The sequence below is a fragment of the Colletotrichum graminicola genome (genome assembly GCF_000149035.1).
Source record: "Colletotrichum graminicola M1.001 genomic scaffold supercont1.6, whole genome shotgun sequence".
NCBI lineage: Eukaryota > Fungi > Ascomycota > Sordariomycetes > Glomerellales > Glomerellaceae > Colletotrichum > Colletotrichum graminicola.
This window is the reverse complement of record NW_007361010.1, coordinates 440,418-466,429: the sequence shown is the minus strand read 5'-3', so window position 1 is coordinate 466,429 and position 26,012 is coordinate 440,418. Positions and strand designations below refer to the sequence as shown.

General features: G+C 54.7%; 6 protein-coding genes across 6 annotated transcripts; 1 reads left to right on the top strand and 5 right to left on the bottom strand.

Moving 5' to 3' along the window:
• Positions 1 to 275: 275 nt before the first annotated feature.
• Positions 276 to 5,777, bottom strand: GLRG_02178 (gelsolin; the record flags this gene model as incomplete). Its single annotated transcript, XM_008092836.1, has 3 exons — positions 276 to 641; positions 696 to 5,101; positions 5,627 to 5,777. 3 exons carry the CDS (start codon positions 5,775 to 5,777, stop codon positions 276 to 278), a joined length of 4,923 nt encoding a protein of 1,640 aa, XP_008091027.1.
• Positions 5,778 to 7,807: 2,030 nt separating this feature from the next.
• Positions 7,808 to 8,637, bottom strand: GLRG_02177 (ADP-ribosylation factor family protein; the record flags this gene model as incomplete). The annotated part of the gene is made up of 5 exons (XM_008092835.1): positions 7,808 to 7,939; positions 8,003 to 8,083; positions 8,148 to 8,293; positions 8,393 to 8,523; positions 8,579 to 8,637. 5 exons carry the CDS (start codon positions 8,635 to 8,637, stop codon positions 7,808 to 7,810), a joined length of 549 nt encoding a protein of 182 aa, XP_008091026.1.
• A 1,421-nt stretch (positions 8,638 to 10,058) lies between these two features.
• Positions 10,059 to 11,512, top strand: GLRG_02176 (uncharacterized protein; the record flags this gene model as incomplete). The annotated part of the gene is made up of 2 exons (XM_008092834.1): positions 10,059 to 11,103; positions 11,166 to 11,512. 2 exons carry the CDS (start codon positions 10,059 to 10,061, stop codon positions 11,510 to 11,512), a joined length of 1,392 nt encoding a protein of 463 aa, XP_008091025.1.
• An 858-nt stretch (positions 11,513 to 12,370) lies between these two features.
• Positions 12,371 to 13,222, bottom strand: GLRG_02175 (uncharacterized protein; the record flags this gene model as incomplete). Its single annotated transcript, XM_008092833.1, has 1 exon — positions 12,371 to 13,222. One exon carries the CDS (start codon positions 13,220 to 13,222, stop codon positions 12,371 to 12,373), a length of 852 nt encoding a protein of 283 aa, XP_008091024.1.
• A 2,314-nt stretch (positions 13,223 to 15,536) lies between these two features.
• Positions 15,537 to 17,918, bottom strand: GLRG_02174 (uncharacterized protein; the record flags this gene model as incomplete). The annotated part of the gene is made up of 6 exons (XM_008092832.1): positions 15,537 to 15,749; positions 15,808 to 15,895; positions 15,948 to 16,410; positions 16,465 to 16,812; positions 16,871 to 16,952; positions 17,007 to 17,918. 6 exons carry the CDS (start codon positions 17,916 to 17,918, stop codon positions 15,537 to 15,539), a joined length of 2,106 nt encoding a protein of 701 aa, XP_008091023.1.
• A 6,543-nt stretch (positions 17,919 to 24,461) lies between these two features.
• GLRG_02173 (tricarboxylate carrier) lies at positions 24,462 to 25,840 on the bottom strand (the record flags this gene model as incomplete). The annotated part of the gene is made up of 4 exons (XM_008092831.1): positions 24,462 to 25,148; positions 25,223 to 25,317; positions 25,428 to 25,561; positions 25,737 to 25,840. 4 exons carry the CDS (start codon positions 25,838 to 25,840, stop codon positions 24,462 to 24,464), a joined length of 1,020 nt encoding a protein of 339 aa, XP_008091022.1.
• Between the last annotated feature and the right edge of the window lie 172 nt (positions 25,841 to 26,012).

Genomic DNA, 26,012 nt, shown 5'->3' with positions numbered 1-26,012 from the left:
AGCCAGCACGATCCGATGACATGGTTATCAAAAGAACCAGAAGGAAAAGAACTAACTAAACGCCCGTCGCCCCTATACCATAGCCGTTGCAAATGCGACACCAACTCTGTGCACATACATACATGTATGTACATGCTCGGCTCCGACCTCCTCCAAGCAATCCGGGTATTGGGTAGTAAAAGTATCAAGCCCGCCGCCGACTCCTGTCCTGCGTTCTTCCAAACTCCATCCCATTGTCCACCGCCCCGCCTCTTGGGCCCCTGAGGTATGTCCGTCTACTCTTTCATTGCTTGAAGAGCGTGCGTGAGGGGCATGACGCGCAGACTTCTGCCGCGCTTCAGGCCGGGCGTCTTCTTTGGCATGATGGTCGGGCTCGCCTCGACACGCCACTTCCGGAACACGCTCTTGAGGTCTTTCGGGATGCCCTCCAGCACCACTGTTGAAACGGGGATGAAGGGACGGTCTTCCATGCCACTGGCCAGGATGGCATATTCTTGCGCGAATTCGAGGGCGTTGCGGAAGGAGCCGTACTGACTCTGCGCCATTTTGCCGACGATGATGTACATTTCAAAGAATGCATCCAGCACATAGATGCCCGAGGGGTCCAGGTCGGCTTGAGTGAAAGGGCTGATCTCGTAGACCTGGCCGTATTTGTTAGTCTACAATCAACAACCCGTAGTGAAGAGACTTCTTACCTGTTGAGCTGCAGATGCGTCCGAGCGGAACAGTCTCTGGCAGTACTTGTCGTAGTTGGGCTTCAGGCGCCAGTGGTCCGCGGAATGCGGCTTCGTGCCATCATTGAAGATGGCCCAAAAGGTGTCCGGCTCGCTGCCGTCGTCGATTTCAAGGAGCTCGCCCATCAAGCTCAAGTCCATACCTATGAGACGGGCGCAGCTCAGCTCGTCTACATCACTACCCCTGCCCTTCCAGAGATAGCACTTTCCTGATTGCGTAATTAGGAATGGGAATCCAGAACAGAGACTCGTGGACGAAAAGTCAACCTCGTCGAACACGACCTGGCCGAGCATGCGGCGACCGCAGAGCATGCTGGGTGCCAACGAGTCATACTTGGCATTGGTGCCACGGCGGATGATGATCATGCCGCCAAGAGCCATGATGAACTCTGGCGTCTCTCTGCCCTGACGCATCTTGATGAGTTTCCCGCCGAGCGAGCGAGCCTCACGGCTGACGAACAGAGCAGCGTCTTCGACGGTGGCGTCCGATACCTCGTCACCGATCCAGAAGCATACCTCCGTCTCCCTTTTGCCGACCTCATTGGTGAATACATTGGCGCAAATGTACATCTCCCCTTCGAACAGGATGCGCTCATTGTGTGCTGACACGGGAATTTTCTTGCCGTCACCAGTAATCTGAAACAGTCTGGCGCCCTGGCTTTGAATCTCGCGAACACAGGGCTTATTCATCAACACTTGGGCAGTATCGAGACGGTATTCTCTCTGCGGACGCTGTGTGCCAAAGAAGTCATCTAGCAAGGTCGAGACGTCGGAACTTGACTTGGACGGGGATCGGACGGGCGATACGGAGGTTGTTGGCGATGTTGGCTTAGGTGGGTTTGGCAGAGGCCTTGCGGAGCTCCCCAAGGGAGTGCTGGTCCTTGGGACCGGAGATGCAGGAGTGTCGAATCGCGACCTTGTCTCGAGAGGCGGTGATTGGACAACCGAGCCGCCAAACATCGCCGCGGCATCCCTGACCGAGACGACCGGTTCGCTGTCGACTCTGTCATTCGACTTCTGAGGTGAGCTGGGTCTCGACAGTGGCCGGCCAAAGGTCCTCAGAGGTGCCACGTGGGGGCTATCCATTTGATCATTAGGGGCCGGTGATCGAACGGGAGACCGCATGGGAGATCTCGGGGTGGGGTCTGGCAAGGGTCGTCCAAATGTCCGGGCAGGGGATAAAGGCTCTTCCACCTTGTCAGAAAACGACTTCTTTGCAGGACTCGGTGTTGGCTCAGGCAAGGGCCGTCCGAAAGTCTTGACAGGAGAAACCTCCTCGGTCTTCTGAGGCGGGGGGCTGAAAGCCTTCTCAAAGACTGGCTTGGGCTTGATGCTGGGCGTTGTGGCCGGGCTCTCCCTTGTCGGCTCCTCCCTCTTTGGACTTTCCATCTTGGGTTCCTCTCTCCTTGGGCTCTCGACCTTTGTGCTCTCTCTCCCAGGACTCTCGGGCCTCGCGGTCTCCTGGTTCTTTTCTTGAAAGAACATGGACACTCTCTTCATGTCCAGCTTCTTGGGCGAAGTGGGCTGAGCTGTTGGCTCGATAGGCTTCTCCTCGAATTGTTTTATCGGGGAAGACTGGAGCTTCATCGTCGGAGACCGAGACCTGCGCTTTGAAACTGGCTCCTCTTCCGTGGCGGGAAGGATAGGTTTCTCGGGAGACGCTTCAACAGCCTTTTCAACAGGAGCCTCGGCGGACTTTCCAAAGGGCTTGAAAGGCGCTGGCCTGTTCTTGGCAGCTGCTTGAGCAGCTACTTGGGCCTGGATAGACACCGGAGCCTCCTTTTCGAGGCTCTTCTTGGGCTCCTCAGTGGCACGAGACGGCTCTTCCTTCGCAGGTGAGGTCCCGGCTGAGCTTGGCTTCGGCTCATTCGCCGACTCTGTGGCGGGAGGACCGGCAGACAGACCCTTGGAGGACGGAGCCTTTCTCTTCGGGCCGCGAGCACGGCCCTTAGTCATGTGCGTAAGCTGAGGTCCCGGAGTTGTAGGCTCGGTTGCGCCGCTGGATTCGCCAGCCTTCTCTGTGTCGCGTCCTCCATTGGCAGCCATGAGTGGAGGCCCACGAGCCAAAAGTCCCGCGAGTGCAGGATTGAAGCGACCCGCCAAGCCACCGGCAGCGGCACGTCCCTGGAGGCGGGCAGGAGGGGCGCTGTTCTCTTTCTGGAGAGTTGGCGTCGTGGACCTGAGCTCTGTCGGAGAATGGACGCCGGGCGAGCTGTCTGTAGGGGGCTTGACCAGAGGGGAACGGGGCAAATGCATGGGCTCGCTCGACTCATCCTGAGATACAGACTTTGATCGTTCACTGACAGATTTGCGGTGTTCAATGGCTGAAGGCAATGTCGCAGCTGACCTGCCCGAGACTGATTTGCTCAGCGCGTGTCTCTTCAACAAAGCTTCAGGCAGTGGGCTCTCGGATGCATTAGACTTTGTTCGAGCAACGCTTCTGCCTTGGGACTGAGCAGCTTTGAAGTCCTCCTTTTTCTTCAGGATCGCCTCCTTGAACTCGTCTTTGCGCTCGCTCGGCTTCGGTCCGCCTGTGATATTCAAGGCTGCTTTGCCGCGCGAGATGTTTGATTTTAGCTCGTCCGGCGCAACATAGTTTTGTGTTTTCGTCCGGCGGAGGTTACCAAAGACACTCTGTAGCTCATTGACCGGATCACTAGGAGACGCACCGTCTCCCGAAACGTTTCGAGACTTTAGACCACCTCGGAAGTCCTTCTTTGGAGGGGTCTCGGGCTTGACTTTGGCCACGGCAGGGCTATCTGTGATTGGGGATCGCTTCGGGATTTCCACGGGAGCAGTAGTCTCTTCCGGCTTGTTTTCGCTCGTTGGGCTTTTAATCGTGCTGCTGCGGAAACCCGGGCTGCTGACGCTGCCGCCCGTCTTGTGAGTGTTCACAGGAGTGTAGATTCCCTTGAGTCCGCTAACGGATGATTTTGCCTCGTGGCTGCCCATCGGAGTCGACCGCATTAACCCGCCAATGTTGACTTCATGTTTGTTCGACGCTACAGAGCCGCTTCGACCAAGGTCGACACTGGAATTGGCAGCCTTCTGCGCTTTGGCTTTGTTGAGCTCGACCATCCAGGCTGGCTGGTTGGGCGTGGATGGCGGCTTGGGTTTCGGTGCTTCGGGCTTGTTCAGTGCCGTTTCTAGCCAGCTTGCCTTCGTTGGACTCCATCTTCTAGCGTCCACAGTCTTTGAAGGGCTGGATGGCGGCGTCAACTTCTCCTGCTCTTCTTCTTTGGCGTCTGGCTTAGCCTCTGACGGTGGTGCTGCGGCGGGGGCCTTGGGCGTGGTCTCGGTCTCGTCCTGGTGCTCCTGATTGCTGTGGCGTGAGGTGGGACGAGACGAAGGTCGGGAGGCGGGGCGAGAACGGGAACGGGAGTGGGATGAACCGCTAGTCGTAACAGTACTGTCGCGAACGAACATGCTCTGAGGGCGCGATCTAGGCTCGCCGACTCGGCTCGAGGCAGCCGAATCCGCGCGCACAAGTCCGGGAGGCGATGTTACGCTCCACCTCTTGACACTATCTGACCTCTTCATCATGGCACTCTGGACAAAGCCGCCCATGCCCTTGGTAGGCGAGACGGGCCTCGTGGGTGATGCGCGACCCGACCCCGACGACATGACTGGCATACGTTGCTGCGCGGTGGCGTCATTCTCGGGAGAAATCTCAGCCGGAGGGTCCAGCCTCTGGGCGCTGGATAGGGAGAGGGGAGAGCCAAGCCTGTTTTCCTTGGTAGGACTCGAGTGTTCGGGGGACAAGTCGGTGGAAGAGCTGCGGCTCAGGCCTGGGAGCTGATGGGCACGCATGGACGACATGTCGGTGGTATCGGTATCCTCCACCTGCGTCTTGCGGTTGGCAGCCGATGCAGCGCTTGCACGGTCGGCCGTCTGACGAAACCAAGCAGGGTCTTTGGAACCCAATGCCTGAGAGATCTGCTCCCTAGAAAAGGTTTGCTCGGTAGCGGAGGAGGGGTCCGACGTGGGGTTCGGCGAGGTTCTGGCCGCATTCTCTGCGGCGACAACGGACAAGGGACGACTTTTGGATCGATCCGAGTGCTGAGAGTTGGGACGTCTCTGCCACGACAGCGGTCGGGCTCCTGGTACACCGCCGGTAGGAGAGGTCACGCTCGAACGCTTATTATCGGCGTCAAAGGGGGAATCGTTTTCCTTGGTAGGAGAGGTCGAGACTCTTTCCATGGTATCGGGAGCCGGGCTGCCACGGGAGCGAGGGCGAGGGCTGCCGGTGAGTTCGAGGCCAGGAGAGGACAGCCTCAGATCATCGGAAAGCTGTGTAGTGTTGCCTCGAGACGGCGGTGGTGTGTTGGCCGGGGATGACTTTTGAGGGGAAATGGATCGAGCGCGTTCTGTCGACAGTTGTTAGAAGGGATGATCCGAAAATAGAATAAAATCTTATCAAAAGAAGCTGCGGCTGAGCACAAGACGACGTGCGCAAGGAGATGGAAAAGAAGGCCAACGGCCAAGGCAGAACAGAAGATTGCGAATTGATAGTTCCCTGACGGCGCAAGGTAGGAAAACAATGGGAGGCCGTGGGTGGTTTGTGGTTACTGGGAGAGGACGTCAAGGCGTGGAGGCGTCGCTCGCGTCTTGCCCAGTGCGGAGGCCGTCCCGTCAGTAGCTCAGGTCTCTGGTCGAGGGCAAACTGAATCTGGACATAGCACGGCACCAGCACGAGCGCAAGCAGGCGGAATGGCACGACAAGACGCGGATTAGGATTTTTTTCCTTGGCCACACTAGGAAAAGAAAGCACATGAAGAGGGCAGAGGGGGGCAGAGAAAAAGAGCAGAGACAAATAGATGCAGGGCGAGGTATGGAGCTGAGCAGTGAGGGAGGGGGAGGGGAAGGGGGATACGAGAAAGACAAAGACGTACCAGCGCGACGGGCCTGGCGTTCCCTCTTCTCCTGCTGAATCTTTTCGTCGAGTTCGCGTTGGCGGGCGTCGTCCTCCTCGGTGCGGCGAGCATTCATCTCCTTGACATCTTGTAAAAACTTGGAGACGTCGTCCATGGCTTGTTCCGACATGTTGAGACGGGAAGCAGAGTCATGACACGATTGCGGAGTGGGGGAGGAACGGAAATAGGCTTCTGTATGCGCAGGATTCCCCCCGGTTGAAGCGTATTTCGCGGCAGAGTGGACAAGTAAGAAAGTGAGGTCTTTGTTGGAAAAGGATATGTGGTCTACTGTTTTCTCTCCCTCTCTCTCTCTTGCGTCCGCCCACGTTGGGGACTTGGGTCTGCAGCGTTGGCGGTGGGAGGGGGGACGGGCCGGGATGAATTGGGACGGGTCGAGTGAGGTGTACTTCGTACCTTGCGTTCGTCACCTTTTGGATTGGATGAATGCCGCTAAGAGCCTAGCGGGGTGGGTAGAGGCAGCAGCTCAGGCAAGGAACCCAAGGTGAGGTAAGGCAGCCCGCCCGAGCAGGGTGCAAGGAATCCAAGACCTGGACTAGTATTGCTGACGGGGTCTGAATTCTCAGTCTCCCTTACTTTAGAGACAGCTTGTAAGGAAAAGAGAGAAGGACGAATTGGGGGGAGTTCCAAGTGTCCGAGACGAGGTGATAATTCTTGGGTAGCAGCAGTGAATATCCGTACCATAGCCGGTGGGTCAGATGATTCTTTTTTTGTTTCGTTCGGGGGATTGTTTTGTTTGGAAGAAATCCGGTTGCGAGGTCAAAGTACCCAGGTAAACAGAGATAAGCTACACATAAAGAACCCACAAGAGGTACCTTTTTTACTCGGCTGACGTCTTCCCTAGGAGGCCGAAGGAAGCAGGTTTTTTTGTCTTTCTTTGTTTTTATCGTTTTCCTTTTTTCTGTAGGGGGCGCAGCCGCGGCAACGAAAGCCAGGGCGGAAGCCAATGGCTTCCCACCAGATGTTGCTGTTGCCGCTATGCTGCTGTTAATTGTTGTTGTTGTGTTCGTACATACGATGTACATGCCTACCTAGTAATGTACCACTGCGGTCGTGCTGCTGTTGCTATCAACACACAGGCCAATTGGGCAGACTGCATGTCAGGCTGCATGTCAGGACCATCAAACTTAGCGCACCATCCAATAAAATCGCAGAGTGCATTTGGAACAGATGCGATGTCAACAATTTTTGTCGGGGGCTCTCACTGGGTTTGTTCTTCAACGACGCCTGGGTCTTCCGATGATGCGGCTCTCGAGTCCGGAATTTGGCCTCTTATGCCTCGAGCTGTCTTGCACTGCTGGAGGTAGGTTTAGCCCAGCTCAGTGCAGTTGCTCGTCTCAGCCCAGCCCACCTATCCACGATGGTGTCACAATGGAAATGGGAACGAAAACAACCGAGGTACGTACCCCGTTCCGAAATGTACTTGCAACCCCCCTACCTGTCTCACATTGCGGATGGATTTCGTACTTGCAGTCACACGCACTATGACCTGTTCGCCATTCAAGCGTCATCTCAATGGTCCATCTGCGCCGTTTCAATCGCATCGTTTCAAACCACCATTCCCCAAGGCATGATTCGCGCACTCGGCTTCGAAGACTTTGGATGGCACCAGTTTCTCCACGACGCAGGCGCACCACAGGCAGCGTGATGTGGCGTGGACTAGTCCCCCCCTTCTGGGGCATTGTCCGTCCAGCGGGGACCTGGCTTTAAGCTACAAGACGCAGTGGTCCACATCACCGCATACTCAGCCTCATAGATGCAGTATACTGGTATATTGCGATGCGAGCACTGGGATGGCAAGAGACCTCCGATTCCTCTCACCTGCTGTCATCATCTTTGGCATACTCAGCTATCCCATCTATTCGTCGCCCGTTGCACAACGTGGACCTTTGGACCCGGTCCTTTCCTTGGATCGTCTCTCCAGGACATACATCTTGCAATCCTCATCGTTGGTTCCTTTCCAAACACGGCGACCGTCATTCCCGGGTTCAACTCCTCTGGGCATCCCAGTTTCTCACGGCACGCGCGGGGCCTGACGAGACGAGTGGCTGGGACCTCCCTCAATTGCTGACCGAGGGCGAACGTGGTCTTCTGGCGCAAATCGGCTAGCGCCGCTGTCATCAAAGCCTGAGCCCCGAGCTCTTAGTACAGAAAGAGCCTCTTTTTCGCGTCGTCCACCACCCAAGCCAGGCCTTCCTTGAGGTTTATGCCCGTCATGGCACTGCAACGCAGAATATGCCAGTGATGCGTTCGGATTGCCTCCAGCTGCAGTCCCTGTATAATGGAGACGTCAGTTAGATGCCCAGCACCTTGTCGAGGGCATGTCTGGATTCAAACCTGGAGGATCTCCCGTTCGTTCATGCATCCGTTGACGTCGGTCTTGTTGGCAAAGACAAGAAGACTCGCGCCGGATAGCCTCTGTAAATCAGGGTTAGCACCGACAGACCGCACCCCTTTCATGCGTGCCCTCGGGTGGGCGAACCTCTTCTTGTAGGAGGCCATGCAGCTCCTCCCTGCAGTCTTCAATTCGCAACCGGTCCGTCGCGTCAACAACCCAAATCAACGCATCTGTCTTCTCAAAGTAATTGCGCCAGTATGAGCGTAGTGTCTTCTGGCCTCCGACATCCCCTGTTCTGGTCAGACAGCTGGCTTCATAACGTCATGTGTGCAAGGCATACAGATGTTCAGCTTGTATCTGGGATGTCATTAGTGCCCGCACTTGACAACTGGAAAGGGCGATCAGATACCCGTCATAGTCGATGGTTTTGATTATGAAACCCAAAGTTGGGCTTACGGAGTTGACATCTTCGCCCATAATCTTCTTGACTATCGTAGTCTTCCCAGCGTTGTCCAGGCCTCTACCCTACAACATCAGTAAAACATTGGGCCACAGGCAAACGGGCAGCAACTAACAGCATGAGGATACGCATCTCTTTGTCCTTAAGACGTGCCTTTCTGAGGATAGACAACATCTTGGTAGTACTCGAAAGACTGTTCGAGAGAGTGTATCTCAACTACAGCTTCAACGTTGGGAAGCCTGGTTTCTCGGGTTAGTCATGGTGCTGTACTGGACCTAGTGCAATGCACAGGTGCTGCTGCTCCAGCGACGCTACCTGATGGATGAGCAATGAGGGGGCACGTGACGCTGACCCCCCACCGCATTAGTGTTCGGCCTCGGGTGCCCCGCCAGCCATCTCACCGACCTCACCGAACCCACTCACCAGGGCCATAGTATCAGTCAAGGTTCTGATGATTTACTAACTTTTCATATGAGTCTGAAGCAAATTTGACTTAACCAATATGAAGGGGCTGTTTGAATATTGACGCAGATATGATGGTTATTTACGGCCATGAACAACAATGTGGACAATGACATGTTGAACAGTTGCATAATAGTTAGTAGGATTCATCCATGACGGGAACTGTTGTGTACTATACAAACAGTTATTGGTGACAAGAGAATCCCACAAGATCAATGGCATGGCTGACACGGTTTTTTCCTGTTTCTTTGGCGGAACCAACAACCACTGGGCAAGCACGGTCGACCGGAAAAGCTTAGGGAGAAGGGAACGAACAAACAGGGAAACAGCCTACCTCCTCCGGATCCTCACTCCTTCCTTTTCTGACTGAGCAGTCTTAGGGTACGTATTTGATTCTACTCCATTGAGTATTCGTCGATTTCTTCATCCTTCACCCTCATCACACTCATCCTTGTCCATACGCGCCATGGCCTGACTGTCGTGGCCAGTCTTCATCCACAAGAGAAAAGATATCAACTATTCGTACAGCGATATAGTTGCAGATGATATCCATGTCAGTCATTCCGAATTGAGCACCTTCTCAATGTTTGCTGCGATCCACGGTGCTCCTTCTAGCACGCAAAGCTAACACTTATTTGAGGCTCAGGAACAGCGCAAACTTGTGATCTCCGTTTCTATTCTTCCACACACCACAGAGAGCCAGTAAACAACTCAATTGATGAGAGTTACTGACCGAAAACCTTCTCCTAAATCCTTGAACGGAACCGCCTCCAGCTCCGAGGATCGAAGACCCGCTTTCTAAAAAGAAAATAGCGATATACAGGACGACCCCAACGTGGGAGTTCCGGAACACGCCAACTGCTTTGCTGGGCAGCTAGCAAGTGTTCTCAAGAAAAACTTCGATACAAAACAACAAAAAAGGAGCCATGACTTCTCATACTTACTTCCAACAAACTCGGGCAGTGGAGTATATACCACCCCACAAGCGCAGCCTTGACTCCAAGCTCAGGGTCGAGGTTCCACGCACCCTTCCCGATAACACCGAGGAACTGGCTCCTTTGACCCTAATGGCTCTCAAGGAACTTCCCAAAAGACAGGGCGTGGCTTATAAATCCAAGAAAAGCCACCCATCCATGAACGTCAGCGTGCATGATGAGGCTACGTCTAGCCATGGGGATGGCTCCAGCCGTTTTAGCAATTCCTTTGACAAGACGGTAGATTCCGTCTCTATGGAACCAATATCCGGCTTCTTCCATAACTGGATTGATACACTGTCTTCAGATTGCGTCACCTCCTTCCTTGACGAAGTTGAAAACCACCACAACCATGACGTTGACACTACGAATGGACAGCTTTTGGAGAAGATCGAGCAACCAGACACCATCGTTAACATTGAGGAGGAAGCACTCATGAAGCCGGCAATGTTGCATCGTCGTCGTGACTGGACGAGCAATCTTGTCATCCATCGCGAGATTGCCATTCGCAAGGGCCTGATGCGTCGACAGCAAGAAGAGAAGAAGCGTGAGCGTTGCAGCCTGCCTGCGCAGGATACGCAGGGATGGGAGCCAAAAGAAAACAGGCACTATATCAATATTCGTAGAGAATCCATCTCAAATGACAAGAAGCTGCTTGTCGATTGCGTCTTGCGACCGGTTCGGCTCGAAGATGCGATTGGATGCGCCGAGGCCTACAACGCGGCCGTGGCCGACCATGACCACCAGGCGGTCGACACCAGCCCAGTCTCAGCTGAGAGGTTTGAGTTCATCATACGAGAATGCATGTACGAAAAGCTGCCCTTCGTCGTTGCAACTAAGCAGAAAGTTGATCTGTCGGATGCCAAGAATTGGCCGTCTCTAGACGCTTATCGGCAGTACATGAGATGGAGGCAGTCGCAGCCGGAAGAGGACAAGCCTACTGAGCACAACATCTGTGGCTTTGCTTTCCTTAGGCCATACGAACGAGGGATTTGTGGACTCAGTGGCACTGCGTGCCTCGCAGTCAAGGCAACCGTCTTCGTTCGCCCGGATCGCCGACGCGGCGGGATCGGCAGCGCACTTATTCGCCAGATCCTCACGCAGACCTCGATCCTATACTATGGAAACGGTGCCAAGTACAAGTGGGAAGACCCTAATCACGGTGATGACTCCTTTCGCACGTCGGGCTTTCGCAATGTACACCGTAAGTCTCGCATTATCTTGGGCAGCATCATCCTGGACTCCGCAGCTGACACCGAATGACAGGCATCATCTTTCACACCATGGACAAGAGAGAGAGCAACCAGAGCCTCAAATGGATGGATAACTTCATGGCATCACTTCAATTCGAAAAGTCCGGCCGTATAAGCCAAGTCTACCGGGTTGACACCCCACATGGCGTTGAGTGGTACGATCAAATCATTTGGCAACACTGGGCAAACAAAATCGATAGTGTCCGCACCCTGTACATGAGTGACGAGTCGGAGTGTTCCTACGATTATCCAGGAAAACCACACGCTCCTGACTACCAGCAAGTCCAGCTTCCTCCCGTCGTGGGAGAAGAGCTCGGCTACGGTTCAGACCGCGACAGCGATGATGTCTTTGGTCACTAAGCCTTTCACTTTCGCAACCAAGACCACCAATTCAGCTGCGCCGACACACCCATCGGGTTTCTTGGGAGTCCACTCCAATGTTGCTATAAGTAAGGCCGCTTACCCGGACTGCTACGATGTTTTCAAGGTAAGCCCCTATCAGAAAATCAGCTCAGAAGCTATATCCGGAGCTAACAGTTTCACAGTATAGTAAAATCCCCGGAAGCCGATAGCCTACCATGATTGAAACGAACCAAGTCCTTTTCTACCCGCGTCATCCTTCAATGCAGGATCCCTATTGATCATCTTCCTTGGGGACACTGTTGGACGTTGACGCCGGATCGTGGATGCGAAGCCTCCCCCCGCCTCTACGGACCATCTCAGAATGGTGAAACCTCTAAACGTTGCTCCTCTCTAACCCTTGCCACCTCCCCAACCCCTGATTGAATGTCAGGGTACCCAGCTCCTTCCGCACTCACACAAGGCTGGGAACGATGGTCTTTCCCAAAAAGTTTCGGTGGATATGTCGAATTTGACAAAAAAGTTGACTGGATCGAGCAAGTTAGTTGGTCGGATTTTCTGGTCACGGGTCTGGGACGGAATCCCGGGAAACCAAGTGCGGTTACTGATGCCTGTCTTTGTAATTGAAGAGTAGAATAGTTCACTATCCGAATTCACATACCAAGGGAACCCGTGGAGTCGACAGGTGACATGGGCTGAGATTGACTGTACCTCCCAACTACGAAAAAGGAACAGACACATGGACCTACCGTCGTCTACTTACATTTCATTTCTCCCACCCCGCAACGCCAAGTGAATGAAAAAAGAAGAAAGAAAGAAAGAAAAAGAAACGACTACGTGTACCGAAACCCTGATCATTTACCTGGGCAATCCGACGCTGCTGATGGAATCTTGTGGCCACACCGTCGAGACGTCGCTGGGCGCAACAAGGCCCCTCGCCTGCGACCAGCGGCGAACCTCCTCCAGGGTCAGGGCCGGGGGCGATCCGGGAATTTCGGGCGATCCAGGCTGCGGACGAGAGGTCAGAGGATGGATGTGTTGAGGAGGAGAAGGAAAAGGAGGAGGGCTGGGTCTCCGCCCATAGAACTGCCGACGTCCCGAGGGCGGAAGGGGCTTGGGCTTCCGCTTATTTTCGTAGTACTCCGTGAAAGTCGGCCGCTCGACGACCTCATCCTGCTCCCCCCACCTCAATGCCTCCTCCTGAGTCGCAGGCCGGTGCGGGTGGCCGGGTGGGACTGGGCAGGCACGGTAAGGAAGTCCTGCTGGCGGTTGGTCCTGTATCAGGGGCCCGTCATCCTGAGGTCGGGCGTAGGGGTTACTTACAGACGCGCCTGGGCGCGAGCGGTGCGAGGGATCATGCCTGGCCAAGTCTGACGGTGCAGATGGAGGACGGGCGGCAGCGAGAGACACGTCGATTCGCGGAGGGTGGGGTCGGGCTGGTCCGGTGTCTGTGTAGAAGCTGCTCGGTGCTGCTACGTTTCCGTACCCAGTGTACGGTCCGGGGGCGAGGAGGACCTCGGAACGCAAGGTGACAGGTTGAGCCGGTTCGTTGTTCGAAAAGAGACTGCTGGTGGCTATATTACGGAAGCGATTGCTAGCTCGGGACTCGTCTTGTAGCATTTCCGTAGGCAGGGAATTGGAGGGCGGCTCCTGTGCCGGCCCAGTCGAGAACGACGGCATCGCAACCTGCGGGTTTGTCAGTGTCTGCATGGCGCCATTCGAATCCGCTCCTTCCCAGATTGCCTCTCGATTGGAGGGGTCAAACTCTACTCCTGTTGCAAACGCTTGAGGTTGGAAGGCGCAGGGTTGGACATTGGGGCTGTCAAAAGCAGGATGCATCGAGGCGCGGTCAAAAGCATATGCAATCTCATTTTCCCTAGCCATGCGTTCGTAAAATCCACTTACATCGTCTTGCCACGGCTGGTGGCCGCCATCGGCATCGGCAGACGGATCATCCTCCCTAGAAGCGTAGCTCAGTTGGCTCGATGTGCATGGCCTCTCAGTGGCAAATTGCTGAGAGTCGTTGGTAGATGCCGTATTGCTCGACAGAGTTGGTGTCCAGAGTTCTTTGCGTTGCCGCCTAGCTTCACGCCTTTGATGACGAGCCACTGCGATCTCTCTGCGTACGGCTCGGATCTCCTCGGCCAAGGACGCGCTCTGCTGGCTGACCGAGTTTTGTGTTTCGCGTGGGAAATGTGTAAGCCAGGCCTCCACGATCCTTTGGAGCACTGGTTTCACGGTATTAGTCCGGGCAACCAAGTGGGCCCAGAGGTCACCGAGGAACGCATGGCGAGACCCCATGGCGGACAAGATGCAAGCTTCGCACTGGGACGCGACCCTTTGTAGCGTGCCTGGCGGGCGACCGAAGACCACCTCGAAAGTCGATGGGTCCATCCATAAGGCTTGGACTGCATCTAAGCGATGAAGGAACTCCTGTATGGATAGAGGGTATTGTATATTCCTGTCGCCTCTGTCCCGGCGTAGTCGCTCAGTCTCTTTGGTCATCTCTTTCGTAACCAGAGCGAAGAGCGCATGGATTACCCAGGGGTTGAGGCCTCGGTGAGTTGGACAGAGCACAGCTGCTTGTGGCGTAAATGACAGTTGGTGTTTCTCGCTGATGCTCATCAGCCCACGCTTGACCATGTTGACTACATTGAGGTTGTCGACTCTTGGGCGGAGACAGTCGCTAGGAAGCTCACGCATACCCTTTTCTTGCTCTTCAAGCCAGTGTCCGGGGGGGTGAGCGGTGCTATACCGTTGCGATAGATAAAGGTATCGGGTCAGCTTTCTGACGGTCACGTCTGACAAATCGTGAATGCATTGAAATTGGGTAGGCTTTTCAGCAGGTGCTGGCGCGGGTCTAAGAGGTCTGGCCCACATGATTGAAATGCCTCTGCTCCCGCTTCGTTCTTGAAAAGCACCAGATATCGTTCATGTCGCGACTGGTTTACTCATCCTAACCAAGTAGTGGCTATATAGGATAGACACCTATTTCTATAGTCGACTTGCGAGAAGATCATGTTGTCGACGAATAAGCCCGAACTTTGCAGTTGTTTCTTTGAGCCTGGCACAACCGAGAACGACAAGCATGGCCTGATTTCAAAACAGACAATGCAATTCGGCCATGCTGTTGAGGCAGACGAAAGGGCACTGAGATGACAATGCAAAATGCTAGTTTGCTTTGACGAAACTCTTCCTCAGTTTCACCCCAAGAAAGAAGCACCTAGATGCCTTATTCATAACCTGCAGGTCGACAGAGCCCAGGCTTTTTGCCACGAATACTGAGCCGTTGGAATCAATCTACACTGCTGTTTTCTGTGGTCGCTGCCCTTGCACGGGATCACGTGGGAGATCTAGATTGCCCTTAGTCATGGCAGCACACACGGATCGAACCGGTCAGTTGGGGTTGGACCTAGAGAGTTGGTGTAAGCACGCGCCCATAGAACACCAACGACGATCCTGGGATACGACTTACACACCCGGAGATATTCCTCTCAAGTCGCGGAACCAGAACTGCAACGTAAGTCGTTGACTTGCCCATAATAAGCCGGCCTTTCTTCCAGTCGAAGTCATCGATCAGAGTTCGCTCCTGATGGAGCTGGAGGCATTTGCTGGCGAGCCAGATAAGCTCGAGGGGGTCAAGAGAAATCGCTCTATTGGGCCTGGCGATAAGGCGCGGCGTCTCTCCCATCGAGACGTATTTTACTAGCAACGCTGTTCTGGGCGTGGCTCGATTGACCATGCTACCTCTTCGTGTTGCTGCCAGCTCGCTTGAACCATCCCGTGAAACACAACCAAAAGGAAAACAAGCCCACTTTCCATCAAGCCTGCTATTAAGAGGAAGAGTGAAGCTAGCCTCTGATGCGGCGCATGCCATAAAATCTCAAGTTGCACGAGCGCCATGCCCATCCATACCCACCCTCTCCCATCGTACAGACCTGATATCAAACGGCTCAACTCCCATACCATGCTCGACTTTGTTCGTTATAGACGTAAAGGTTTGAAAACAGCAAAGTTGATAGTATCATACGTGGTACCGGTGGTCTTGTTCCTGTCTCATTCGTTCCAGGCGAATCTTGGCGGCTTCGGTACCATCGTCCGGTGTTGCAGGTTCCTTGAACCATGGATGCTGCAATGCCTGCTTCGCCGTGATGCGGTGATGGGGGTCGTAGACGAAGATCTTCCGGAGGAGATCCAAAAAGTTTTTGAAATAGGTCGTGTTCGATGGGATGATGTCCTGAAAGCCGTCAGTGAGCCGGTGTTTCTCTGATCTCCCGCGAATATAAAACGCTTACCTCCAGGCGTCTCATTGCCTTAACGAATCTCTTGGAAGCCCGTGTTGTCTCCGGTGTGGGGTAGTCGAGCTTCAGTCGTTTGAAGTACCTGTAGAAAACGGTTAAAATCAAACATGCCCGGTTCAAGCGGGGTGACTTACTTAGAGGCCGGGTTGCCGCCACTTCGGGTGGCCATCTTGTTGACGGCCTGAACAAGACTAGAGTCTATTCTCTGACCGACGACCATCTCCATCATAGCAAGGTGTTCGAGGTTATCGTGGGTTTGGAAGAGGGCGTCGCCAGTGAAGAACTCGACTAGAATGCAACCAATACTCCAAATATCACAGGGAAACGACCATCCGAGACCCAGAATAATCTCCGGCGCCCGGTAATGGCGGGTGGATACGACTGAGCTGTGGTATTCATCCTGGAAAGTAGCAGAGCCAAAGTCGATGAGTCGAATCTCGGTGTCCAACAAAACTCTGCGTTGGTTGGCCTGACGGTTTACGGTTGTGGATGAGGACGGTATCTTCCTGTTGTAGGTAAATGTTTGGTATGCGCTGTCACACAAAAGAATGTTTTCGGGCTTCAGGTCGGTGTGGATGAGATTGAGATCGTGGAGAACTTATAAGGTTGTCAGCAGTAGTCTTACGTGCACTTTGGCAGCATTGTACTCACAGGCGACGCTGGTAAAGAGCTGGCGAGCGAAACTCTGAATCTGGCTGTTAGGGAAAGGGACAAAGCTGTTGCTTTTTAAGAAATCGAAGACACTCTGTCCAAGAAGGTCCATGACGATGCAGATATGGCCACGGTAGTCAAAACAGTCACGCAGGTGAATGCAGCGATTGCGGTTCTCGTTGTCATTCTCCTTCAGCGTGGCCAGAACTCGGAGCTCAATTCGAGAAGCATCTCGGTACTTCTGCACCGATCGGATGATCTTGATCGCAACAGACTTGTTTCTGCGTCGGTCTCGAGCCTGGACGACCTTGCCGAAGGTTCCTTGCCCAAGTAGTTTGACCATTTGGTCTGTGGCAATCGTTAGCAGTCTGAGTCAACCAATACTCTGTGGGGAGATGGTCCTCACATTCTTTTGTCAGGTCTGCATCAGGAACAACAATGTAATGTCCGTCATCATCGTCGACCTTGGCGTTCTTGTTGTAGCCGTTCTGAGATAACGTCAGCAAATGGGACAGGCACGTGAACAGTGGGACAAAGCATACATCCTGGACCACTCGTACGTGCACGTCGGAGGCCTTCTTAGGGGGATAGGGAGGAGGCTTATAGCTGACGAATGGATCGCTGAGGCCTTCGACCTCTCTCTTCTTCGCCTCTTGAGCGATCTGTTGACGAGTCCTCTTCCTTTTTTGGCCAGGTTGCGCCTCGTAATATTCCTGTCCATTCGACGAAAGGGACGTGGCGGTGGTGGTATGGATAACCGAGTTCGTCGTTCGGTCTGTGGAAATGGTCGACCCGCTAGGAGTGCCGTTGTGATGAGGAGTGGTTGTGTGGGAGGCTGCGTACTTGTTGTTGTGGTAGACGGGGTCGTACGGCTGAGGCTCGTCGTCTCGTTTCCGCTTCTTGGGAACAGGACGACTGCTGGCACCATTGGCGGCGATGCCATTGCCGTTGGACACGACCCTTACGCCGTTGCCGACGGCCTTGCCCTGCTCCGGCTCGGGAGTGTCATCGATGACTATGATTTCCTTGGGGAGACCATTTTTGTAAAACTTGTTCCAGTCAGGCTCCTTCGAGCGTCTTCGCTTACGACCCGACTGGGAGGATTGGGAGTGTGAGTTGGAAGGCATTGCGGTAATGTAGTTCACGTCGGGGCTCGAAGCGTCGTGGATGGTCCTCGAAGTGGCTAACGAGGCTGAAGGGCCTAGGCCATTTGAACCGGCGTGACTGGCAGTAGAGGTAGTAGAGTAGGCGATGCCCGACGAGCTGGCGTACGAGGCAGGCAATCTCGCTGTCGCCGTCGAGGACGAAGTGGAAACGATTGGATTCGCGGGCTGACGGTACGATGAGCCCGTGGCAGTAGAGGCCTGGTATGGCTGATGATTGTAGGGGTAATGAGGATGATGATAGTGCGAGTGAGGTGGCAATGTCGCAGTGGCCGTTGTCGGGGTCGACATGATTCTCCTCGTGCGTTGCCGGAGTCGTGGGAATCACCTTTGGTGTGGAGGGTGAAAGCGAGGACGAGGAAAGGAAAGTTCGACGGTTGAGGGAAGGCGGTAGGAAGTTGGGTTCGCAGGTCTTCCTTCCTCTTTACCAGCGCTGCCGGTGCGGTACTGCTGGGTACGTGCCCACTGGTCCTTTTGGGGGGGCTTTCAAGTCCAAACAGTGGATTCGGGCTTGGTCCAAGGTGGTTTTCCCTTGAGGGAGTTGAGAGCAGAAGGGAGGTGGGCTTCAGCGCCCAGTGTTCAGCGGTCGGCCAGTGAAGAATGTGCCCTGTGTGCGGCCGCCGAGTTTCTGCGGTGTGGGTGCCTTGTGTTGTGTGTGGTGTGTGTGGTGTGTGGGCGTGTGGTGCGGACTAAGCTACAGGCTGACGGGCAAAACAGTGTGGTTTTGCGTCTCGTCGCTGCGGTACCGCTAACCTTGAAAATGGACTCAAGGGTCTTCGGCTTGGGGTACCCGAGTCGTGCACGAACTGTGGCTGGTACGGTGCGGGTGCAAAGGGTACGGATAATGTGTCGTGAGTTTGGTGGCAGTGTAATGGTGGGCCAGGAAGGGAGGAGTCAAGGATTCGTTTGATGACGAGTATGTCTCTCTCGCGTCGGGCAACGTCTTGCTACATTGAAGGATATTGAGATTTTTTTTTTTTTTCAATTTTCTACTCCTTTCTTTCTTTGTATATGGTTTGATTCTCGTCCGAGAGAGCAGGTAGGCAGGAGCAGTGGAAAAAAGTGGAAAGAAAGGCAAGGAGAAACGAGCTGGGAGCCGAAAGCGAGGGAGAGAGGGAGACAGAGAGAGAGAGAGAGAGAGAAGAGAGAAGGGGAAAAAAAAGGTCGCCGCAGTCAGTCAGTGGTGCACGATTGTGGTCGAATAAGTGACGAGGTTCCGAGGGATGGCCGCCGCTTGATGAGGTGAGAAAGGTGGAGGGCCCTGGACGGACAGGAGAGGACCAATTGTGGAGCAAATGGGTGTGACGAAGGACGAGCACGGGAAGGACGAAAGGGCATTGGCGTGGTGGATTTGGATGTGGGCGAAGAGAGAGAGAGGTGGGTGCGTGCGTGCGTGTGTGGTAGTGGTGTAGGGTGGAAGCGGAAATGGAAGTTGATAAAGTGGATGAGGGGCGGGGACGATGGCAATTGCAAGACAGACAGGCGGTACTTTGGTTTGCCGCCTGTCCAGAGCCTGACACGGTGTACCTTCCAGTCTAGCCGAGCAGGCAGATGGGTACCTACTATGTACGTTCCTCGTCGACGATTGGCCCGCCGTTTACGGATACTTTTTCAGGCTTCCCAGCTGCCAGGGCTGTCTTAATCTCGTCAGTGGATGGTCATGATAACCAAAGCAGAAAACAAGACCGACTGCACAGGCACGAGGGAGATTTGTTGTTGGGGTCGTCGAATGGTCCAGTTTAGCCCACTATACTACACCTAGCAAGTACGGATACTGGGAGGGAAACAAGAAAAACAAGGGAGCAAAACGAAGGGCGTAAGGTAGCGCCACTACCTCGCAGAGTAGGTATCGATGTGCACTCTCAGGATCAGGAAAAACAAAGCCCGTTGCTGGCTTGTGGAGGTGCACTGTTGGCCTCAGGCGGCGGGGGAGGGAAGCGAGCGAGTCGAGCGCCCAAGGAAGGTACTATGTACTTTGTCGCATTCGCTGCGCACACCTTGCCAACCTACTTAGCTGCCTAGGTACCTACCTACAGGTCCAGATGCCGACACGCACCCGGACTAAGGCAGGTACTTGACGACAGCCGCAATCTGACGTGACGACGCAGGTATCCCAGTTATCCGCAACTTGGTAATCTTGTCCCTTTCTCAACGTCCCTCATCGTGCGGTATCGCGCGACGCTCTTTAGAGATGCAGTGGTGGAACCCCTCTGTTCTCCGGTATGCGCTTGATCCGACGGCGCTGAGAGGGCTGAGCCGGTGTTCAGAAACACTCCAGAGTAAGGTAGCCCGTGTTTTAGGTCCTCTCACTCACTTCCGAGTTGCAAGCTGCATCGGCGGCGTTTTGAGCGTCGCCGAAGGAACCTAGAGTGGCTCCCGTGCGCTTATTGGCCTCTTCGCTTCGCCCAGGTACTCCTGTGCTTACAACAGGGGGCCTGTCACTGATGTGCGGGTGTACATAGTAGGTAGGTTGCAGGGCACTTCAGACTTGATGCACACCATATTTCACTCCCGTGTGTCTGTGTCCGTGTCTGTCTGTGTCTATGTCGAGGTACCTAGGTATCCAGGACTGTGTCTACCTAGGTAGCGAACAGTCTCGCCGGATATATCCGTATATATATACTTACATAGTTATATAATATTATTATGATTATTTATCCTTTTTCTTATCTGTCGGTGATTCGTACTGCCTTATCATCACATGGCTTGCAGCTTTCATTTCGTCTGCTCCGTTTGGAGAGGAAACAAAAACGACGACTGCAAATACACGAGGATGAAAATGGAACGCAACAAAGCACACCCACCACTGCCGCCGCTGCCGAGGCACAGGGAAGGAACGACGCCGTGACTTGAGAGCAGCAGGTGCAAGTCAGCAGCTCAAAATAAGATATATTCCTACTTCGTGCAGTAGCTGCTGCTGTGTCTCTACTTGGGTATGTTCTTACCTTGGGTTAAGGAACTCTGGACGACAGAAAGGAAGGAAGGAAGCGTCGCCTCACTGGAACTGGAACTGGTCCGTCAGGCCGCATTCTAGCGCCAACATGGCATGGCGTCGTGCCTGTGCCTCGCCTCGTCCAAGACAGTTTACCTACAGTGTCGATACATATCTGCGTCCTTCAGTCCATTCCGCCAAACCCACCGCCCATCTATTGCCGCCCTCCCCTCCTCCCAAGCCGTCTTTGCAGCCAGCCCGTTCCCCTCTCGAACCGGACGTCACCCGTTATCGCTTGCCTCTTCCAGCCTAGGTACCACGCCACCAGCCTTTTGGCCACATTTCTCTTCGACGCCTCGGGGAGCCATGCTTTCCAATGCCATCTGACTCAACGGTTGACAAACTTCTGGCCTCGTCGAGGCCCAAGACATGTCCTTCAACAATAATGCATTCGGACAGCTACCACAGACGACCCTCAAGTCCAGGTCATGCCCCGGTATCGTGGGCTCCGTGGTACTGTCACGCTCACAAAATCAAGACGCGCCAACCCAATGGCTGGAGACGGCTTCACGCTCCTCTCACCCACTTTACGCTCTCGGTGGGTCGCTCTGGGGTCAGCCCTCCACCCAAACCTGGCTGCCCGCCAATCTGCCTCCATGACGGCTCTCCAGACGGGTTTAGCGTCCCGCCGGCCTGGGCAGATCGCCTTCCAAAGTCACGTCGTTGCACAGCACCTTGCCGTCACTCTGTTCACTAATTCACGGAGACTGAACTCCGGCCGATAACGACGGGTGGATCAAAGCCTAGTTGGATAAATGGTGTCAGCCCCCTCCCAGCCGGGCCTCGTTGCGACCGCTCCACAACACACCATAGAGGGCAGGGCAGAACATCGACGAAGGGAACAACCAACCTGACATATCGGGTTTCTTTGCTGACAAAAAGTGCCCTGCCCATCTTACCTATGTATTTCCCAGAACACGACCCTGGCACCACATTGAATTTACCCGAAGTCCTATGCCCTGAAGGCTGCAATACATCAGAAGGTTTGAGCAAACGCAGACATGATGAGTTTAGACTTCGCCTTTTCGCCTCACACGAATAGTCTGGTGGCTCACTCCAGCCATTTAGCTCCCTTATGCCTGTCTCGTTGATCCAGCTGGTGGTACTCGAGGCTTCCGTAACCCAGCGCCAACTATTCTATGCAGTCCAAACGCGACCCAAAGCATGATCCACACATTCCAGGCAATTAGCCAAGATCTGACCGCACGGAACGGAAAGCTAAAGGACCACTGCTTACCTAGTTGCTTCCCATGAGCCCACGGGGAAATGGAACCGTTTGTCTGCTCAATCAGGCAGCCCAACCCTAGCCGTCGTGCCGTCTTCTCCCCTCAACGGCAATCCTTCTCTCACACATCAGAATGGCAGACGGCTCCTCGTAGCGCCATCAATCAACTACGGACGGGAAACGCAACACAGTGGGGAGGAGGCAAAGGGTCGCACTACCTAGCCATCACGACAGTGGGAAAAGGGCACTCGACCATCCTCTTCATTGGACGAGCAGCCCGTCTCCACGGCGTTGCGCACTCTTACAACATGGTGCAGGGCAGGGCAGGGCAGGCACACACACCCTCGTGGTGCTGTCATCAGCCCCTCCCTCAAGTAACCCGACCAACATGATGCCTGTATCTGCGCGACTCCCATCGGCCACGAATTGATCTTTTCAAGCAGCCAGAGTTCCACTAGAGGATGCATCTTTCACGGGGGTTCGTTTGCTGGCACAGGACATCTTTGCCACAGGACGAATCCTTTTGTCAGGGATTGGGTAACTATCCGCCCCAACAGAGCGCTTTTCAAGTAACAGACGCATGCGAGGGTACCGACCCACCATCGCCGCGACGCTTGCTCGGGGGGGGGGGGGGGGGGGGGGGGGGCCTTTGCTGTGCGCCCCTCTGGTACAAGGCGTAAAGTGCCTGCATGACTCTAGGACGTTGAATCCGTGGCAACGAGACCATACAGGCATAGGCCCATATGCTATTCCTCACCGCGAAACATTGGTGATGAGTGGCCCAGAACGACCAACCTATAGTCCCCCCTCATTAATGATCACCAAAAGCGACGTTCCTATGTATGCTGCTTGGCCGCCATTATCAATAATGGCCACGCTAGACAACAACTTGACCCCAACGTTTGCATACAGTGTACATCCATCCACGTACAAAGAAGACTCCGCATCCTGCTGACGGCCAGGCAAGCACATTTGCGATGTTCTGCTCTCGTTGCTCCCGCATCCCAGCCTAAGCCTGCTGTACCATCTGCCATGATTGCTGCAATGTTTCAGCTCTTCGAGCAAAAGCACGCTGACAGATCATTCAGCTTTCTTTTCGGTTCTCTCCCAAGCCTTCGATCCGTGCTTTTGTCACAGACTCGCTTGTCGGTACCTTTCGCATGCACGTAATCGGGTGCGAACATGAGACCTAAGGGGGGCACTGAATGGACGTAAACCTGTCACAGCTGATGAACGGGTCCGCTGGTCTGCCGTGGTTCTGAGAAAGAGAGCCCTGTCCCATGTTGCATCGGTCGTCAAGGTATCCCTCAGAAACTCGTACCTATTGTATCGACAAGACAGAAACAAAGTCCTCCAGAGAGAAAAGGTAAAATGCTGGAGGATAGCCAATGAGACTCGGTGATGCAGACAGTGCCGCTGACTATGCAGTAGGGGCACTCAATGCACGCCGCCCGTCCCGTCGCATCCTCGCAGCTAGCGGTCATCAAATTCCAATAGTCTCTCTGGAATAGACTGTCGAACCGAATCAAACAAGCCGTCTTTGGGGGGTCCAACCAGTATGAGAGAGGCGCGTCTTAAGATATCCTGCTAATCCGGCCAGTGTCCTCTCTTCCGGGTGGCGCTGCCTAGCCTATTTCGGTATCCCGCCAAAGGCTTATCAGGATGGTCCGGTCTGATGGTCGCATCAGTGGTGAGTGTGTACGGATACACAGGACAAGGACGACTTCATGAACAAGAGTTCAGGTTGCCATTTTCGCGATAGCAATGTTCCAAGCTCGCCAGGAAATGACCGTCAGATCAAACTCATGAGTGTCAACAGTCGTGAAGATGAGACCTTAACGTCACCACTAGTTAGACAGATCTGGCCAGGCCCTCTCGTTTACGAATACTTGCTGGTCACTCAGATGTCTTCCCCCGCTACTGGATTACCTATATGGCTTCGCCTGGTTGACGCTTGGCACTCAGTATTCACAGTGCTTCGCCCTGTTCCATTGCACTCCTATCCCAGTCCTACCTGCTTACACCCCGCCTCACAAGCTGTTGAACAAATGACGCAAAAGCCTTCGATGCGCACAAGTTCGCCTCAAAACCCAGCATCGAAGGAAACAGAGAATAATTGGTCTTCATGGGCAAGGATGATCCTTTGTTGATGGCATTACGTGGATCTCTGAACTAGTTGTATGCGTATGAGTGCGTAGGCCTGGATAATCTCCTGCATAGGGTATCGACACAAACGAAATCCGGCATGCAAGCAGCAGCCAGCTAGCCAGCACCCAGCCAGCCAAAACAGGGGTTTTCTACTTCGTTCACGATGCGAAGGTCGGACGGGATCAGCGAAGCTCCCGAGCCAAGTGCAGCTTGGGAGGGGAGGCGTGAAACACTTTCAACGTCCGATCTGACACCGGATTCCCAAATCCATATTACGCTCGTCCGGGGACGGAGATCCCCCTGACGGATGCAATTGCGACAAAACATGACAAGGGGATACGCATCATATGCTTCGGCAAGACCTGCCTGTATCCACGACGCGTTTGTCGCAGCCGGACCCCGTTGTTATTTGGACGTCCGCTTGGTCATGACTTTCACCACTGCCCAATCTTTGGTGCATGGCAATGATCTATATACCCCTGTTGAACACGACGAGACCACCTTCCCCGCCGCGGCCGTGGAACTCGGGCTCCAACTTGTCGGCGCTGATGCTCTGCCGTTGGGGGAAGACGGCCAAGGCCAGCGGAAGGACCGCGTAGCTCGTCACCAGAATGAGACCGAGATTGATGGGTACCACGAGTCGTGGGCGCTGCTTCAGCCACTGCTGCTGTTGCAGACGGACCAGTACCAGGGGCGGGATGACCATGATGGGCGTCGAGTTGAAGACACGGCTGGCGGCGGTCTCGCCAACGGCGATCTGCGCAGCCTTCTTGCTACGGCCGAGGGACTGGGGCTGCCCTGCGGCCTCCCCGTTCTCCTTGTGGGCGCGCCCGGCGTCAGATAGGACCGGGAAGACGTCGATTCCGGTCCGCATCTCTTCGCCACGCATGAGGAGGACGTTGAGGAAACCGGCCGAGGCGACAGCGGCGAAGGGTACGAGGCGGGTGAGGGTCGTACGGGTGGCCGGGGTGAGGTTACGCAGGCGCGGAACAAGCTTGTTCAGGCCGACGGCGACACCGCATGAGACGGAGACTGCCATGGCGTAAGACTCGCCCATCTTGCGCCAGGTGAGCGGGGAAGACTTGTTTGCGTTTGCCGAGTTGATGGCAACGTTGAGGGACTGGTTAACGACTTGCCAAGCGATCGTACCCGCCGTCTGTGCGATCGTGCGTTAGGAATCTGGCCGCAGAAGCTGACAAGGACAAGCGATTTCTTCGGATAAGGACTCACTCCAAGGCCCGGCTGGAGCATACCGGCCGTGACGATCAGGTTGCTCAGTACGAACGCGGACATGCGAAAAGGGAGGAGGACGGGTTCGCCGGTATCTAGGCGGTTGCGCAGCCGCGCGTGTTAGCTTTGGAAGCAACGAGCCCCGGGCCGCACCCGCGCAAGAAGGGGAGGAGGTTATGGCGTGGCTATCATGGGCTCGTCGCACCTGGGTGGAGGGTCGAGTCGACGACCTTTTTGGCCTTCCAAAGCTCGGGGGTCATGGACGGGATCTTTCCCTCCTTGTAGTCGGTGAGGAGGGCCTTTGCTTGCTCGAGACCGGTGCTGCCGACGAGGAGGGTGCTGCGGTAATGCGATAGAGCCACGCGTTAGCCATTGTCTTTGCTCCAAGAGGTTTGACAAGTCCATGAGTGCCGGCGTTGAGAGGCACTCTAATCCCGGGAGGGTTCGCCGTCGCGAAGCCGCCCTCGGCATGCGTATATGTGCGCGAAGGAAATTCAAGGACTGCATGACGTACCTCGGATCCGTGAGACCCATGTTGTGTCGTACGCGACCCCAGTACGTGCTGAGATCATGCTGCGAGGCGGGCAGCTCGCGGCTGCCGGGGAGGGAAGCCGACATCGCGGGGGGCGAATTGCTCTGGGCGGGCGTCGAGGAAGAATGAAAAGATGGCAGGTGACAGCCGACGATGGTCCTGTTAGGGGATCACCTAGGCAAAGAGACGGATGAATTGGCGGACGAGTAGCACGAGAGCGGTGCCGACACTGGTGGTCCGGCCTTCTCCTTCCCCTCT